The 19,427-nt window shown below is 43.2% G+C and overlaps 1 protein-coding gene across 2 annotated transcripts in view; it reads right to left on the minus strand.

The window, feature by feature from the left end:
- Positions 1 to 3,281: 3,281 nt before the first annotated feature.
- LOC307227493 (synaptosomal-associated protein 25-A) overlaps positions 3,282 to 19,427 on the minus strand; it is a gene marked incomplete at both ends in the record, with an annotated part of 21,718 nt that continues 5,572 nt past the window's right edge. Inside the window, 6 exons of one of the 2 annotated variants that reach the window (XM_079996839.1) lie at positions 3,282 to 3,350; positions 3,614 to 3,758; positions 5,034 to 5,153; positions 9,552 to 9,669; positions 13,876 to 13,924; positions 15,127 to 15,168. In XM_079996839.1, the coding sequence (XP_079852965.1) occupies positions 3,282 to 3,350; positions 3,614 to 3,758; positions 5,034 to 5,153; positions 9,552 to 9,669; positions 13,876 to 13,924; positions 15,127 to 15,168 (543 nt within the window). Of the gene's footprint in view, positions 3,351 to 3,613; positions 3,759 to 5,033; positions 5,154 to 9,551; positions 9,670 to 9,894; positions 10,013 to 13,875; positions 13,925 to 15,126; positions 15,169 to 19,427 lie in introns of both variants that reach the window. The other variant, XM_079996840.1, reaches the window with a different exon arrangement.

Raw genomic sequence — 19,427 nt, forward strand, 5'->3', positions numbered from 1 at the left:
TCTATGAGACAGACAGACAACAGACAGACAGACAAGAGACAGACAGACAGACAACAGACAGACAGCCTGTCTCTCTGCTTGTCTGTCTGTTTGTCTGTCTGCCTGCCTATCTGTTTGTCTCACTGTCTGTCTGTATGTCTGTCTTTCTACCTGTCTGTCTGTCTGTCTGTTTGTCTCTCTGTCTGTCTGTCTGTCGGTCTCTCTATCTCTCTGTCTGTCTGTTTACTGTGTATGCTGTCTATTTTCGTGAACAAAGAGATTCAGGTCTAGGCCTGTGATAAAAGCCTGGATCTCTGCACAATGTTTATAACATTTTCTGGCTACAGAACTTGAAAAAAACACTGGAACAAAACAAAATCTGATGTGATCAAGTTTATTGTGTATTGGAAAAAAACCCGGACAAGGGACAAGGGGACAAGGCTTCACTAAACCGACTGATCTTACATCTCTTTGTTCTCATATCTTAAGGTCGCGGAGAAGCTCTTTTTAATTACATATCCAGCCTTCTTTTGTGTCATAAACCCTCAAAATCCTGTTTGGAGCCAATCACAACTTATCTTTTGTCTACTCGCTTTCTGATGTCACTTCCCTGACAGCCAATCACAGCCTTCATAGTTGAACGCCCTCCCCTCTCTTGGGAGAGGGCTTCGTTGTACATTTCCGTTGCAGCGGCATCCAAACAAACATGTCCGATTCTGTGACTCTGCGTCTCAACTGTCCCTTGAGTGACTTTGTAATATTTGAATCTTTCTGTGTTGTGGAGGCTCTGCTGGTCAGAGCATGTATTACACTTTGGCCAGGAGCAGCCAAATAAGTTGAAAAAAACTTTGGAGAAGGAAAATTAGATTTTTCCCAGATTCCTGTTTCTTTGTGTTTTTTATTTTAGTTTTTTTAATCTCTCAACGTATTTTCAAAACGAGTTTGCTTTGTAAATTGTAGAAAAATGTTGAACCGTGGAGGTAATGTATGTGACAAATGCACATTTTAACTGTACATTTTACACTTTACCATGTGTATATAGATATGTTTATATATATATTTATATATAAATATGTTTCTTAATAATTATTATATGTTGTATGTAAATATGTTGTATGTAAATATGTTGTATGTAGATTTGGAGTTGTAACAAAAGTAATTTCCCCCTGGGATTATTAAAGTATTTCTGATTCTGATTCTGATTCTGATGTGTATGTATGTGTATGTATGTGACGAATAAACCTCTTGAATCTTAAATCTTAAATGTTCCCTTTAGATGACCATGGGAAAGACAGTTCACCTACCGAGACGCTGAGTGGCGTGAACGCCGATCGTATATAATATATGTACTATATATGCTATATATATTAAAAACACTATATATACTAAATATAGTATATACACTCTATGTACTATAAACACTTTAAACACTATGTACACTATATATACTATATACACTATATAGACTTTATATACTATATATACTACATACACAATATACTATATATACAATATATACTATATATACTATATACACTATATATACACAAAATAAACTATATATACCAGCCACTCCCCCTTATCGTGAAATACGGGTCCTCGCCTATCGACCAATCTGCTTAACCACCTGGTGCGAGGAACGGAACTCCGTCGTTAAGTGAGGAGTACCTGTACTGTGTATACTGTGTATAATAAATTGTGTACACTGTTTATACTGTATATAATGTACTGTGTATACTGTGTATCCTGTGTATACTGTGTATAATATACCGTGTATACTGTGTATACTGTGTACACTGTGTATACTGTGTTTAATATACTGTGTATACTGTGTATAATATACTGTGTATAATTTACTGTGTTTACTGTGTACACTGCATATACTGTGTATACTGTGTATTATGTACTGTGTTGTGTATACTGTGTTTACTGTGTTTACTGTGTATACTGTGCATTATATACTGTACTTAATACATGATGTAATACATTGTTTGACAGATATATCGTATAGTACAGTGTAGTATAGTGTAGTAGTGTAGTTGTTTTCTAGTAGTAATAGTGGTGTATTTATGTAATCATTTCATGTGTCATTTGAGTAAAATACATGAAATATCAAATGGTTTCCGGTGTAATATCAGTTTATTGTTGTCGCTTGAACAGACTTTTATTTTGAAAGGACGAGTCGGAGGCGTGGCCGCATTTCTTCCTTTAATCGTTGATCATCTACAGAACGTCACCACGTCACACAACAGAACATGCGCTGCCACGCCCCACGGCCCCATGTGGCCATTTGGTGCATAGCTCTAGTACAAGCAAATAAAAACCGTAGAATCCTCAGAATTTATTCATTATTTGTATTATTTCTTTTTTTTTTTTTTTTACCAATAACAAAGCACACAGGAGGAATAAAGGTAAATACAGGTACAGTCTTCTTATAAAAGTAATGTCTCTCAGAAATATGCATCTTTGCTTTACATCGCAAACATTTATTTGTGTTTTTTTCAGCGTCCAAAACCTATGATACAGAACACACCAGCGCCCCCAGCACAGGAACTCAGCTTCACTTACAAAAAACCTCTTTTGGATTTTTTTTTTTTTTTTTTTTTTTTTTTTTTACAATTCGCCCCAAAGTTCCTCCTTGTTTATTTTCCTCCATCGTCTTCTTTCCTTTTGATCCTTTCGCTTCATTTGACAACAAGATGGTCACAGTTGATATATCAGACGGGGCGTGGCACTACAGCGAACGTGCAGGAGAAATGGAACGACCTTGGAACACGGAGCATGCGTTGGTCCACGGCAGCGTTTTCATCCTGCTTTTTCAGACGTTTTATTTATAAGAGTCTAAAATCTACGTTTCATGCAGAAAGACACGTTTCACGCCACGGAATGCAGAGTCTAACAGCTACGAGTTGCACAGGAAACAGGAACCAAATGAACGGAAAACAAACACACCCTGCTCCTCGCTCCATCCCTCCCCGGCCGCTCATCCCGCACACATATATATACTTATATATTATTTAGGATATAGTATAATATATGATATATATATATATTTTTCCATAAAGGGAATAAAAGCCTTGGGGAAGTGAGAGAAAGAGGAGAGTTAGAACCTGAACAGGACGGCCATCTTGAAAAAGCTGGGACGGACACTGAACAACGTTACGATGAGGACCAGGAGGTGATATGTGCATGTGTGCAAACCCAGAAGGTCAATACCATGATGAAAGCACGTGGGCGCCCTGCGGGGGGCGCTGCACGACACCTCGCGGGGCGTGCCGCCCGTCGCCGGCTGCCCCGCCCACTTAGCCACTGCCCAGCATCTTTGTGGCGCGCTGGTTGGCCTCGTCAATCCGGGTCTTATTGGAGTCGGCCTGATGGGAAACAGAGAAGGTCGTAAGAGGCTGCCGTCCGTATAGACTCCTCCCCCATCTGACCCCCCCCCCCCCCCCCTCCTAATCTAGACTCCACCCATTCCACATGCATTCCTCCACCTCCTCCATCTAGACCCTCCCCTGTATAGACTCCTCCCCCTCTCCCATCTCTTTATGGAACACCTCCCCCTTCACCAGGACTCCTAATCCTCACAGACAGACACGCAGACAGACAGACAGACAGACAGACAGACAGACAGTACCTTCTCCATGATACGGTCGATCTGCCGGTTCTGGGTGTCGATCTCGTTGCCCATGTCCAGCGCCATGTGACGCAGGTTTCCGATGATTCCTCCGACCTGCTCCAGGTTCTCGTCCATCTCGTTCTCCCGGGCGTCGTCCGTTACTCTGCACACGTGATAATCCTAATCACATCCCATCCCACTAAGCCCTGCAGCCAATCAGAGCTCAGCATTCACTCAGAACAACATGGACGCCTCGCCGCGGATGCCCAGACAGCCCAGTATTTCGATTTGTACCCAAATAAATGCGGAAATAGGCGTAACAATCCTGTTGTTTTCGTCTTTATTACGCCTCTAATTTTAGGATATTAAAGTGTAAATATACAGTAAGTGTTCTTTAACAAACCATTTTAATAATTATGAACACTCAAATGTAATATTGGTTTATGATTTTCATCAACATGCAGAACCTTAAACATTATCGAAAAGAAAATAATTGAAAAAGTGACATCAGCTCCTAATACCACACGCAAAGCAATAAACCACCAAGGTGTGTGAACGCTGACCACGCCCTAACGCCAGGACGCCGCCCACACAGCACCCAAACCAACAAACAAATCAGCACTAATAAATACTTTCCTCTCTGAAGCAGCGTAGAAACTCACCTCTGACTGAACACCACTTTTATTCTAAATATACTTATTAATACTTTAGAAATGGAAACATAAAATAATTTGTTTTGACAGTGTTTTGTAATTTCTCAACTTTCTGCCAAAATTCAACCGAAACAAAAATTAAGTTAAAATGAAGTTATTTTTCCCTGCAAGGGTACTGCACGGGTATTGCAGGGGTACTGCAGGGGGAACTGCAGGGGTACTGCAGGTGGTACTGCAGGGGTACTGCAGGTGGTACTGCAGGTGGTACTGCAGGGGTACTGCAGGGGGAACTGCAGGGGTACTGCAGGTGGTACTGCAGGTGGTACTGCAGGGGGTACTGCAGGGGTACTGCAGGTGGTACTGCAGGTGGTACTGCAGGGGTTCTGCAGGGGGACAGCAGGGTGTACTGCAGGGGGTAGTTGGAATATAAAAAATAATGTTTAAAAATATTGGTCTGATGTTGGTTATTGGTTATTTTCAACACATTTTTCCATTGTTTTGTTTTCTTTGTTTTCCTCCTGGTGCCAGTGAAGCTGAAAACACTGAAACAGGTTTGAGAGGCTGTTTTATGGAACATAATCTTTAATATTTTTCCTTTTTTCACCAAATAATAACAAAATTAAAACAAGAATTAAACCCTGATGAAGCAGGGTGGAGCATTGGCAGACACAGCGCCCCCTGCTGGGTGGACGCTCAAACCAACTCTGCTTCACGCAGTGCAGATCCAACGGGAAAACAAGAGACAAAATAACCCACTTCCTGTCTTGCACCCCGTGTCGTCCTACCTGCGGATGAACCCTCCGCTGATGGCCATCTGTTCGCGCTCGTCCACCACACGGGCCGGTTGGCTGGCCACCACGCCATCCTGGTTGTTGCCCCAGGCCTTGCTGCCGCCGCTCTTCATCCTGGAGGTGAAGAGAGGATGAGGAAGGTAGAGAAACCTGAACCACCGACCGGGAGTCACTGGGCCTGTCTCATTAGCAGGGCTACTTCCTGTCTCACCAGCAGGGCTACTTCCTGTCTCACCAGCAGGGCTACTCCCTGTCTCATCAGCAGGGCTACTTCCTGTCTCTTCAGCAGGGCTACTTCCTGTCTCATCAGCAGGGCTACTTCCTGTCTCATCAGCAGGGCTACTTCCTGTCTCTTCAGCAGGGCTACTTCCTGTCTCACCAGCAGGGCTACTTCCTGTCTCCTCAGCAGGGCTACTTCCTGTGTCATCTGCAGGGCTACTTCCTGTCTCATCAGCAGGGCTACTTCCTGTCTCATCAGCAGGGCTACTTCCTGTCTCCTCAACAGGGCTACTTCCTGTCTCCTCAGCAGAGCTACTTCCTGTCTCCTCGGCAGGGCTACTTCCTGTCTCACCAGCAGGGCTACTTCCTGTCTCCTCAGCAGCTCTATTTCCTGTATCCTCACTTCCTGGTTCGCAACATGGCTTCCTGTTTCGTCAGAAGGTTACGTGACCTGAGACGATCCCTCTGGTTGCCATGGTGACTTCAGCTGCTGACCTCCAGGAGGCTCCTGCCCCATGGCATTATGGGGTGTCTTACACTGCCCAAGGAACCAAATGATCTTTAGACTGACACCAAATCAAGGAAACACGTAGGCACTTTGCTACCTCCCTACAAAGTATCCTTCCTAGCTACCTATGCAGTGTCCTTGCTCCCTACCTAGGAAGGTTACTAGCAAATGAGACAGAGCCATGGTCCCTCCGGTGGCTGCAGCTGGTACTGGTACTGGTACTGGTACTGGTACTGGTACTGGGTGTCTGGGAGTCTTGGATGTAGGACTGGGCGATGTGATGTCATCATGAAATTTATATTATTATGTGATGTAAATTATGGATGATGAGGAGTTATGTCCTTTTTCATAATATGACGTCAGAAATATCTGACGGTTCATGATCAAACCCTGGTGGGCGTGGCGTGGGGCGTGGCCTCTCTCAGATTTCTGGTTAACTGCGATCGCCCAGCCCTACATGCACCTGCTCAGAAACGTGTGGTGGTGAACTCTACATCAAGCAAAGCGTGACAGACTGCAGGGGTGGGGCGGGGCGGGGCGGGGCGGGGCGGGGCGGGGCAGGGGGGCTGTGGACCCCGTAGGGGGGCTCATTCAACAGGAAGTGATGTTATATCTCTGCAGGTATATAACATCCTGTACAGTCAGGCAGGGGGCGCTAGGCTACGTACCTGTTAACACGCTGCATCATGTCTGCCTTGCGGTGGATAAGCATGCAACCTGGCGTCTGCACCACCCACCCCCCAACCCACCCACCCCACCCACCCCACCCACCCCACCCATCCCACCCAGGTGGTGTTGGACAGAGAACACTGAACGGACAGAACAGTACACAGCGGCAGAGAGGACGACGGCTGATGCCGAGGATGAACTGAAAAGAAAAGAAATAAGAAGAAAAACAACAGAAAGTTAAGAACAGAAAACTGGAGGAAGTGGTTAGAGGAGCAGTCTTCCTGTTTGGGATTGTGGATAAGGCGTCTGGCAACCACTGGGTGGTGCTCTGAGGCATCTCTGAGGGAACTACAACCTGCACGCTGACGGAAGGAGACCACACCCTTTCTGTTTTCAGTGCAGAAAAACCTTCTTGAGCAGTGCCTCCAGTGGCCACAGCTCAGCGCTGCACTCTTCAGGGCCAAGGAAGTGACCTCCGAAGGAGGAGGAAGGACGACAGAATGTTCCCTTCATCACCCGGGATGGAACTATTTCTCCACCCAAATGATCCATAGAGCAGGTGTGCACAACATGGCGGCAGCTTCTCCACTCCTCCCCTCTTCTTTCACCATTTCTTCCCTCTTTTCAGCTCTATTCTGTCGTTTCTGTGTTTGTTGTGTTTCTCTTTGTCCTTGGGACAAACCCAAAAATACCTGCTTTATTAATAGAAGGAACTGATGCAAACACCACCCCCCACCCTCCACTCTCCTTTTTTGAACATTTCCTCCGCCTTCATCACTCCATCCCCTTCTTCCTCTCCTGACTCTACACAGTTTAGTTCCAGATTCTAGAGTTGAGACAATCCTTGAAATCACAAGAATCACAAAATAAAACTGTTCTTCAGGTCCCAGGCGTCCAATCCTGCTTCAACAAGAAGTATCCTGAAGGTAATCCTAAAAAAGTATCCTGAAACTAATCCTTATAAACTACCCTGAAAGTAATCCTAAAAAAGTATCCTGAAAGTAATTCTTAAAAAGTATACTGAAAGTGAAAGTATCCTGAAAGTAATCCTAAAAAAGTATCCTGAAAGTAATTCTCAAAGAGTATCCTGAAAGTGAAAAGTATCCTGAAAGTAATCCTGAAAAAGTATCCTGGAAGTAATCCTAAAAGAGTATCCTGAAAGTGAAAAGTATCCTGAAAGTAATCCTTAAAAAGTATCCTGGAAGTAATCCTAAAAGAGTATCCTGAAAGTGAAAAGTATCCTGAAAGTAATCCTTAAAAAGTATCCTGAAAGTAATCCTAAAAAAGTATCCTGAAAGTGAAAAATATCCTCAAAGACCGTGGAAGATGGTTCTCAATTTCGTCAGCAATGAATAAAGTTTGACTTTGTCTTAATTCAACACCGATCACATTTGGACAGAAGTTTTATTGATTATTGTCCAATACAATAACGGGTCGAGTCTCCAGAACATTTCTCCCAAAACCCCCGGGCGTGTCCTCTTCTTCTTCTCTGCTTCTCATACTTAACCGATCATGAAATACCTGATCAACTCCCCACCTCATCAACCCCCCACCTTATCAATACCCCATCTAATCGACACCCCCACCTAATCAATACCCCCCACCTTATCAATACCCCCACCTGATCAACCCCCCCCACGGTGCGTGGCCCGTCATGCATGCATGGCATTCCCAGGGTCATGCTCTGCAGACATTCCATGGTTCTGGATCAGGGAGCAGGCGGGTCTGGGGCCTGGCTGGGCGTGGTACCATGCAGAGGAGGGGGCGGGCAGCTTCCCACCAGCATCTCAGACCCAGATGGACCTGGAGCTCCGGGTCTGGGTTTAAATCCGCCGTGTGGAGGGTCATGGAAAACACTGAGATGCTTGTAGGAAGCGCAGCCTCGTTCTGACAGTCGGATGCTCAGACGCGCTGTCGTACAAGTCCAACTCTGCTATTACTGTTATTACAGTGTTATTACAGTGTTATTTACGGTTATTACACCGTTATTACAGTGTTATTACCGTTTTAACAGTTATTACACTAGTATTACTGTTATTCCACTGTTAGTACACTGTATTACAGTAATTACACTGTTATTACTGTGTTATAACAGTTATTACATGTTATTACTGTGATTACACTGTTATTACTGTTAAGTGTTACACTGTTAAGTTAGTCTGTTATTAGAGTTACAGTTGTTACACGTTATTAAACTGTTGTTGCACAGTTATTACAGTTGTTACCGTTATAACAGTGTAATAACACTGTTATTACAGTTTATACAACGTTAATACCCTTGTTATTACCCTGTAATTACTATTAAACTGTTATTACACAGCGTTATTACACTGTTGTTACAACTATTACCTGTATTACTGTTATTACACTGTTATTAATGTTATTGAACGTTATTACTGTTATTACAGTGTTATTACTGTTATTGAACATTATTACTGTTATCACACTGTTATTGCTGTTATTACAGTTATTAAACTGTTATTACACAGTTATTACACTGTTATTACACTATTATTGCACGTTATTAAACTGTTATTACAGTGTTATCACAGTGTTATTACAGTTATTAAACTGTTATTACACAGTTATAACTGTTATTACACTGTTATTACAGTTATTAAACTGATATTACAGTTATACGGTTATACAGTCCTTACACAGGTTACACAAATGCTAACCCAAAATGTGAAGATCCACTTTGGGAGCAGCAGAAACAGTCGTACGTGGGACTTGTATGAGAGCGTGGGCTGCTCCAGGAGACAGGCGCCCTCTACTGGTTGCAGCTCGAACTGCGTAACGGCCAGAAGAGCAGGACGAATTCACGAGCTTCCAGAAGCCAGGAGGCACAACAGGCAGAGTGTGTGTGTGTGTGTTTAAAGTGTGTGTGTGTGTTAAAAGTGTGTGTGTTTCTATGTGTGTGTGTGTGTGTGTGTGTGTATCAAGCTATAAAGCGCAGTAAAGCTAGCTCAGAGGGCGCCGTGGCTGCCCGTGATCGGCCGAGCCACGTTGAATGGAAGCGTGCGAGGGGGCGGAGCCTAAGGTCTGGATGAAGCTGATTGGTTGGTCGTGATGATGTCACTGGGCTGAATGGAGGCAGGCCGGCGGGCAGCACCTACTTGTTGCATGGACAGGAGCACAGACCACAGAACTTCCCTAGATCGTTCAAATTCTTTTCTGCGTCCTTCATGTCCTTATTGATTTGGTCCATTCCCTCCTCGATGCGCTCCAGTTGCTCTGATTACCCACAATCCATTACCCCCCCAGAGCGAGCGAGGGAGAGAGAGAGAGAGAGAGAGAGAGAGAGAGAGAGAGAGAGAGGACAAAGGAGAAAAGACAACAACTTCAGACACCGTGACGGAAGAAGGAACGAAAGAAGGAAAGAAAACAAAGAAGAAGGGACTGAAAGGAAGAGTTGACGCCACAGACGCAGCACAGACGCTCCGCCCCGTCAGTACCTACTTGTGACAGGGACACATGAAAAGGCCACAGCACTTCCCTAAATCTTTTAAATTTTTCTCGGCTTCCTTCATGTCTTGGTTGATATGGTTCATTCCGTCTTCAACGCGATCGAGTTGCTCTGGTCGGGACAGAGGAACGACAGGACGCACGTTGATCAGCTGCTGTTTGGCTCAAAGGACCCACCAGCATAATGAGAACACATTCAGTGTCCCGATAAGATAGTGTCCTCTAATCCAATGTCCTCATGGGTTTGTGTTCTTATAATCCAGTGTCCTCATAAATTAGTGCTCTTATAATTCACTATCCTCATAGTGTCCTAATAATTCAGTGTCCCCTTAAGTTAGTGTCCTTATAAGTTAGTGTCACTAAAATTCAGTGTCCTTTCAACTTAGTATCCAAATCATTCAGTGTCCTCATAATTCAGTGTCCTCATAAGTAAGTATCCTCATAAGTCAGTGTCCTCATTATTTAGTATCCTCATAAGTAAGTGTCCTCTTAAGTTAGTATCCTCATAAGTCAGTGTCCTCATAATTCAGTGTCCTAATAAGTTAGTATCCTCATAAGTCGGTGTCATCATAATTCAGTGTCCTCAAATGTTCAGGTCCTCAAAATTCAGTGTCACTATAAGTTAGTGTCCTCATAATTCACTGTCCTCAAAAGTCATTGTCCTCATAATTCAGTGTCCTTGTGAACTAGTATCTTAACAATTCAGTGTCTTCACAAGTCAGTATGCTTATAAGTTTATATCCCACGCATTCAGTGCCCTGATAAGTTAGTGGTCTAATGATTCAGTGTCCTCATCAGTCAGTGTCCTCAGAATTCAGTGTCGTCATAAGTGTCCTAATAAGTTAGTCATCATAAATTTGTGTCCTCATAATATCATGTCCCTATTAGTAAGTATCCTCATGAATCAGTGTCCTCATAAGTGGATGTCCTCATAATTCAGTGCCCTCATGACTTTGTGTCCTCATAAGTAAGTGTACTCATAAGTCAGTGTCCTCTTAAGTCAGGGTCCTCATAAGTAAGTGTCCTCATAAGTCAGTGTCCTGATTATTCAGTGTCCTCATAAGTTAGTGTCCTCATAAATCAGTCTCATCAAAATTCAATGTCCTCATATGTTCATGTCCTCAGAATTCATTGTCCCTATAAGTTATCTTCCTCATAATTCACTGACCTCAAAAGTCATTGTCCTCATAATTCAGTGTCCATGGAGCTAGTATGCTATAATTATGTGTCTTCACAAGTCAGCATGCTTATAAGTTAATATCCCAATCATTTGGTGTCCTCATAACTGAGTGTCCTCATAAATTTGTGTCCTTATAAGTAAGTGTCCTCATAATTCAGTGTCCTCATAAGTAAGTGCTCTCATAATTCAGTGTACTCATAAATTAGTGTCCTCATAATTCAGTGCCCTCATGACTTTGTGTCCTCATAAGTAAGTGTCCTCATAAGTTAGTGTCGTCATAATTCAATGTCCTCATAAGTCAGTGTCCTTATAATTCAGTGTCCTCTTGAGCTAGTATCCTCACAATTCAATGTCCTCATAAGTTAGTGTCCTCATAATTCAGTGTCCTCATAAGTAAGTGTTATCATGAGTTTGTGTCCTCATACTATAGTGACCCTAAAAGTTAGTATCCTCATAATAAAGTAAAGTGAAGTAAGTAAAGTAAAGTAAGTGTCCTCATAAGTTTGTGTCCTCATAATTCAGTGTCTTCATAAGTTAGATTCCTCATAAGTCAGTGTCCTCATCATTCAGTGTCCTCATAAGTAAGTGTCCCCATAAGTTAGTGTCCTCATAAGTAAGTGTCCTCATAAGTTAGTGTCCTCAGAAGTCAACATCCTCATGGGTTTGTGTCCTAAGAAGTTAGTATCCTCATAATTCCGTTTACTCATAAATTAGTGTCCTCATAAGTTAGTGTCCTCATAAGTAAGTGTCCTCATAAGTAAGTGTCCTCATATGTTAATTTCCTCATAGTATAGTGTCCCTATAAGTTAGTATCCTCATAATTCAGTGTCCCTCATAAGTTTGTGTCCTCATAATTCAGTGTCCTCATAAGTAAGTGTCCTCATAAGTTAGTGTCCTCATAAGTCAGTGTCCTCATAAGTTAGTGTCCTCATAAGTCAGTGTCCTCATAATTCAGTTTACTCATAAATTAGTGTCCTCATAAGTAAGTGTCCTCATAAGTAAGTGTCCTCATATGTTAATGTCCTCACAGTATAGTGTCCCTATAAGTTAGTATCCTCATAATTCAGTGTCCCTCATAAGATTGTGGCCTCATAGGTAATTACCTTCATAAGTTAGTGTCATCATAATTCAGTGTCCTCATATGTTAATGTCCTCATAATATAGTGTCCCTATAAGTTAGTATCCTCATAAGTTAGTGTCCTCATAATTCAGTGTACTCATAAATTAGTGCCATCATAAGTTAGTGTCCTCATAATTCAGTGTCCCCACAAGTAAGTGTCCTAATAAGTTAGTGTCCCTATAAGTCAGCATCCTCATAAATCAATGTCCTCATAAGTCAAGGTCCTCATAATGAAGTGCCCTTATCAATTAGTGTCCTCATAAGTAAGTGTCCTCATAAGTGAGTGTCCTCATAATTCAGTGTCCTCAAAAGTAAGTGTCCCCTTAAGTCAGTGTCCTCATGAATCAGTGTCCATGTTATTCAGTGTCCTCATAAGTAAGTGTTCTCATAAGTTAGTGTCAGCCAAATTCATTTTCCTGATAAGTAACTGTCCTCATAATTCAGTATCCTCATAATTCAGTGTCCTCATGAGAAAGTATCCTAATAATAAAAAAATTTCACAAGTCAGCTTGCCTATAAGTTAATATCCTGATCATTCAGTGTCCTCATAATTCAGTGTCCTCATTACTCAGTGTTCTCATAAATGACTGTCCTCATAATTCAGTGTCTTTATGAGTTAGTATCCTCATAAGTCAGCGTCCTCATAATTCAGTGTCCTCAAGTTTGTGTGTGTGTGTGTGTGTGTGTGTCTGTGTATGTGTGTGTGTGTGATGAATTCAGTGATTTGAATCAATATATTTGTTTGATTTCTTGTGTCATCAGCCGCTTCCTGAACACGTCACAGTGAAATGAACAAGATGTTTTATTTAAAAACAATTAGATCCCAGATCATATAATCAGCTGATTGATCAGATCATCTAATCAGCTGGTTGATCAGCTTCATCAATCAGTGAGTCCCATGGCTGAGTGGGACGGTGCAACTTCCTGGTTTGACCCCCAGGGGCACTAGAGATGAGAGCTCTCGACCCCCAGTGCAGCTCTTTTACTGACCTGTCGTTACAGTATGTATCAGACTGATCAGTATCCCAGGTATTGATCGTTATTGATCAGTATAGATTGTATCCAAGTGGGATTTTGGTTTAGAGAGGAAATTATGTTTCATCGTGGAACTAAACCAAGCATTTGTTTTTCATTTAAGCTGTGGTGTGATCTTGGATAAATTCGCCTGATCAAGGATCAATATGTCCGATCACAGACCGATCCATCTGATCACTGATCTGGTGGCCAGGTTGCCAGATCAGTCTCGGATTCAGTAGAATTCTCCGCCTCCTCAGGGAGGAAACGTGTTAAAAATTAGTTAATGATTTGATATCAAATGATTATTATCATAATCATTCTTAGACTATATTGATGATAAATCAGTCAATTGATTGGGATTATCCAGAGGGAAGCTGTTTCCAAATCAAAGTGAAAGGAAAATTGTTTAAAAACCCAAATGAAAAAAAACAAGAAAGAAGAAAAGATGAAGGATAAGAAACGTCATTGAGACGAGTTTCAGCAAAACATCCAGAAATCAAACTCAGAGAAAGTTGGAAAATGAATGAATTTGTTTGAAAAATGCATCGAAATTAATATGAACAACTGCACGTGAACAGAAGCATCAAAAGCACAAGCGTTAGGGTGACCCTGACTTCCTGTTTCCTGCTTCCTGTTTAAAGTAAACTTCCTGTCTTACCTCCTTGTTCGTCCAACATGACCAGAGTCCTGATGCCGGCATCTTTACTCTGAGGAGGAGCAGAGTGTGGTTAGCAAACACTACACACATGATTAGATACACACACACACACACACACACACACACACACACACACACTCCTATTACATTTCACTGTATATATGTATGAAAGTATGTATATGTATGTGACAAATAAACCATTTTAATCTTGACACCTGCACACATATATATATATATATATATATATATATATATATATATATACACATATACATATATACATACACATACAGTATATACAGTAAATATACGTATACACATATACATATACATATAAACCCACTACCATTTAGAACGTGTGTGGAATACTCCATTTTGATTGGTCAGCAGCGGCAGCCACTTCTCCTGGTTTCACAGCCTCTTACAGAGTCGTTGCACGTTTCCCACGTTTTTCATGTTTCTCGTGTTTTTCGTCTTTCTCATCTGTACGACCACGTCAGCACATCTTCCACTCCTGTTCTATGGTTTTCCATGTTAATATGATATTTCATGTAAACAGATCGTTTGTCTCAGTGGAAAGAAATGGGGAATGATGCAGCTTCTTTATGGTGAAAATGCCAATAAATACATTTTGAAAAAGAATATTTGGAATTTCTGTTCTCAAGAATCAAATCATAGTTTAGCTGTAACTCTGAAGCAATGCCTTTTAAATAGAAAAATCTTTCTTTAGGGTCAAATTTTTGTCTTTCATTTCTCGCACCAATATCATGCCATTAATCTGTATTAATGATTTTAATCGATCGACCTTGTTAATATTTTAAAATTTGTTTTACAAACTGTTGCCATTATTATTTTTCTAAGTATCCAAGCAGAGGTCACTTTTCCAAAAGACTTGATGTTGATTAAATATCTACAAGTCATCAACGTTGACCTGCAGTCAGAGCTGAGGGGCTTCACCTGTGAGGGACGGACGGATCAATGAGAATGTTTTATTCCATCTGGCGCCCCCAAATGGCGCCACTTGCTAGTGTTAGCATTAGCATGTAGCAGAGTGACACAAGGGACGTGAAACCAGGGGGAGGAGTGGTTGCCGTGTCAACAGTCATTTTTAACAGACAGCGTCATTATACTGAAATTATTGACGCCGGCTGATCTACTGACCAATCAGAATGCAGGATTCCCAAACGCAGAGGGGTGGAGTAAAGTTGAAACATGAAATGAATGATGAAACATTCTGCATGAGAAGCTTACCTCCTCCACCAGCTGCAGCATGCGACGGGTGCTTTCCAGGGACTGCAGAGGAAGGAGACAGAAACAGGAAGAGCACCTTTACTACACCTGTACTTGACCTGTACTACACTGTGGTGTGGGGATGGTGTGGTTTGAGCAGCCACACCTGACCTGGATCTAGGGGATTGGGATCAGAGTGGCTGTACACCTGTTGATCGTTGGTTGGTGTAACGAGCAACAGGTAAAAGCTCCGTCCCCACACACACTCAGGGGAGGAGCCCTGTCATGACACATGTCCATCTGCTCCTGGCTTGTTCCAACCAGCCCACTTCTACGATAAACTGTGTCTACAACTCCGTCCTCTGTGCCTCTGTGACGGAGGTCCCTGGAAATGCCACTTGGGTGGCACGTGGTAGGAGAAACTGCCACATACACCTTTACTACATATATACTACAACTTTACTACACCTTTACTACACCTGTACTTCCCCATTAGTATACCTTTACTACACCCAATCTACACACTTACTGCACCTTTACTACACCTGTACTACAACTTTACTACACCTGTACTTCACCCTTAATGCATCTTTACTACACCTGTCCTACACCTGTTCTACCTGTTCTACACCCTTACTACACCAGTACTACACCTGTACAACAACTTTACTACATCTGTACTTCACACTTAATGCAACTTTGCTACACCTTTATTACACCTATACTAGTTCAAAGTTCAAAGTTCAAAGTGTACTTTATTGTCAATCGTACCATGCAACACGTAATTACACAGAGGATCAAAATTGCGTTTCCCCATACCCTCCAAATGTGCAAGTAATATTTGTAACACACAACATATAACATGAAAGTGCAAAAAGACAACAACAATAGACACAACAACACAACAAGACTAAAGAAAGTCTTAATATACTCTTGAAGTCAAATGAGGCATGTTATTAAGGTAATAAGGTGCAGTACAAAGCTAGCAGCAAGAGGATACATATGTATACCAAGGGGATACATATGTATTGTAAAAATGAAGATATTGTGCAGTCAGTTGGTCTATGTGGGTGTCGTGTTCATGTGGTGTTTGGTGAGTTGAGTAGTCTGATGGCCTTTGGAAAAAAGCTGCTCCTGAATCTGGTGGTATTGCACCGCATGCTGCGGTACCGCTTGCCAGAAGGTAGGAGGGTGAACAGTTTGTGTGCTGGGTGGGTGTGGTCCTTGATGATATTAGTGGCTCTCTTGCGGCAGCGAGACGGGTACAGGTCCTGGATGGATGGTTGTGCTGTTTTGGTGATCTTCTCTGCTGTCCTCACCACTCTTTGTAGGGCTTTCTGGTCAGCAGCAGAGCAGCTGCCATACCAGACTGAGAGGCTGCTGGTAAGAATGCTCTCAATAGCTCCCCTGTAGAAGGTGGTGAGGGCACAAGGGGGGAGGTCAGCTCTCCTCATCCGGCGAAGGAAGTAGAGGCGTTGCTGTGCCTTCTTTACTAGGGAGGTGGTGTTGATTGACCATGTTAGGTCGTCTGTGATGTGCACCCCCAGGAACTTGGTGCTCTTCACAGACTCCACTGCACTGCCATTGATGGTGAGTGGGATGTGTGGTGTGTGTTTCTTTCTGAAGTCCACAGTTATTTCTTTTGTCTTGTTTGCATTGAGATGTAGATTTTTGTTGTCACACCAGTTGATGAGTTGATGTACCACCTCTCTGTAGGCTGAGTCGGCCCACAACTGTTGTGTCATCTGCAAACTTAATGAAGTGGTTCAAGTTGTATCTGGCATGTGTTGCCAGTGTGAACAGCAGAGGGGACAACACACATCCTTGGGATGCTCCAGTGTTCACAGTGATGTGAACACTGGAGCATGAGTTACCAACTCTTACTGTCTGTGGTCTATCAGTAAGGAAGTCCAGTTGCAGAGTGTGGTGCTGATGCCTATTTCGCTGAGTTTATTTACCAGGTGTTGGGGGATGACTGTGTTGAAGGCGGAACTGAAGTCAATGAACAGTATCCGCACGTAACTGTTTTTGTTTTCCAGATGAGCCAGACATAGGTGGAGTGCTGTTGCTATGGCATCATCAGTGGAGCGATTGTGACGGTATGCAAACTGGAATGGATCAAGTGTAGTGGGGAGACTGGATGTTATGTGGGCCTTGACCAATCTTTCAAGGCACTTCATCATGATGGGCGTGAGTGCTATGGGTCGGTAGTCGTTCAGTGTTGAGGCTGTGGATTTCTTGGGTAGTGGTATGATGGTGGTGGCTTTGAAGCATGCTGGTATAATGGCTTGGCTCAGAGAGGTGTTGTAGATATCCGTGAGAACATCTGTAAGTTGGTCAGCACAGTCTCTGAGCACACACCCCGGTATGTTGTCAGGACCTGCAGCTTTTCAAGGGATTCACCTTGAGTAGGGTCCTCTGCACATCAGCAGGGTCCAGGTGAAGTGTTACATTGTCAGGGCAGGTCCGGGCTTTTGTTGGTGTGGTGGTGTTGTTTTCCTCAAACCGGCTGAAGAATGTGTTAAGTGTGTTGAGGAAGTCTGTGTTGTCCTCGCACGGTGGGGGTGTTGGCCTGTAACCGGTGACTGACTGGATGCTTTGCCACAGGCGACTGGGGTCTTTTGTGTCTGTGAAGTGTGATTGGATTTTCTGTCCATAGGCACGCTTGGCTGTTCTCACAGGTTTAAGTTGGCCCTAGCAGCTCTGAGGGCGTCCTTGACCCCGGACTTAAGGCAGCGTTCCGTGCTCTCAGGAGTGCACGTACCTCCCTGGTGAACCAGGGTTTGTCATTGGCTCTTGTGGTGATGTTTTTGATGACGGTCACATCGTCCATGCATTTGTGTATATAGCCTGTGACAGACTCAGTATATTCCGTTAGGTTGACATAATGGTTGGTAGTGGCAGCCTCCCTAAAAACAGGCCAAACTGTGCATTCAAAACAGTCTTGGAGAGCTGAGGTTGCTCCTTCTGGCCATGCTCTGATCTGCTTCACAGACGGCTTACTCCTGGTAAGAAGTGGTTTGTAAGATGGCATTAGCATAACAGAGAGATGGTCCGAGTTCCCCAGGTGGGGGTGGGGAACAGCTCTAGACGCCTGTTTAATGTTGGTGGATACCTGGTCAAGAATGTTCTCTTCCCTGGTCGCAAAGTTCACATGTTTGTGGTAATGTGGAAGTACTGTCTTCAATTTGGCCTGATTGAAATCACCAGCGATTATATAGACAGAGTCTGGATTAGAGTTCTGCATTGAGCTCACAGATTGATACAGTGTAGACAGTGCGTCCATAGTTTTCGCACTGGGTGGAATGTAAACAGCTGTGATGTAGATGGCTGTGAATTCTCTGGGCATGTAGAATGGTCGGCATTTAACTGTTAGAAATTCTATATCCGGAGAACAGTGACAATTTCGGCGTGAGTGCACCAGTTGTTATTGATGAAAATACATACACCACCTCCCCGAGATTTTCCGCTGAGAGCATGGCTCCTGTCCGCCCGGAACGTTGTTAGTCCATCCACTTTGAATGGCGTTGTCCGGAACGTTCTGATTAAGCCACGTCTCAGTGAGGATGATGGCGCTGCAGTCTCTCACCTTACTTTGCGTGGTTAGATCCAATCTGAGGTAGTCCATTTTGTTTTCCAGCGAGCGAACTTTGGATAGCAGGATAGAGGGAAGTGCAGGTCTGTAAGGGTTGGCTTTTAGCCTTGCTGGGTCTAGCACACCGCTTACGATGCTTGCTGGGTCTCGCAGACCGCTTGCGCCGCCTCTGGTGTTGGCCAGTGGTGTGAAGGGAGTCCGCTACCTTGCTGACCCCTGGGTCTTGCCACTGTAGAATGCCTAGCTCCTCGAGTTCTTCGGGTTCCAAAGCCAGCGTATCTCCAGAAAGATGTTTTGAAATGTTGGAGTTTCATAGTCCGAGTAATGAGCTTCTGTTGTAGACTATTTTCGTACACGACTGTGACGGTACAGACAACACATTTAACATAAAATGCATATCGCTATCGGGAGCTGGAGTGGCCACTGCCAGCAGGGCGCCGCCATCTTGCACATGCGCCATCTCCAGGTGCATGCGCCATCCCCAGATGTGCTACACCTTTAATGCGACTTTACGACATGTTTACTACACCTTTAAAACACCTGTACTATACCTTTACTACATGTGTAACACACTTTTACTACATGTTTACTGCACCTTGAATGCACCTTTATTACATGTTCACAACAACTTTAATGCCCCTATACTACATGTTTACTACAGCTTTAATGCACCTTTACTACATGTTTACTCCATATTAATACATTTAAACTACACGCCAGCTCCATG

Source organism: Zeus faber, assembly GCF_960531495.2.
Source record: "Zeus faber genome assembly, chromosome: 2".
NCBI lineage: Eukaryota > Metazoa > Chordata > Actinopteri > Zeiformes > Zeidae > Zeus > Zeus faber.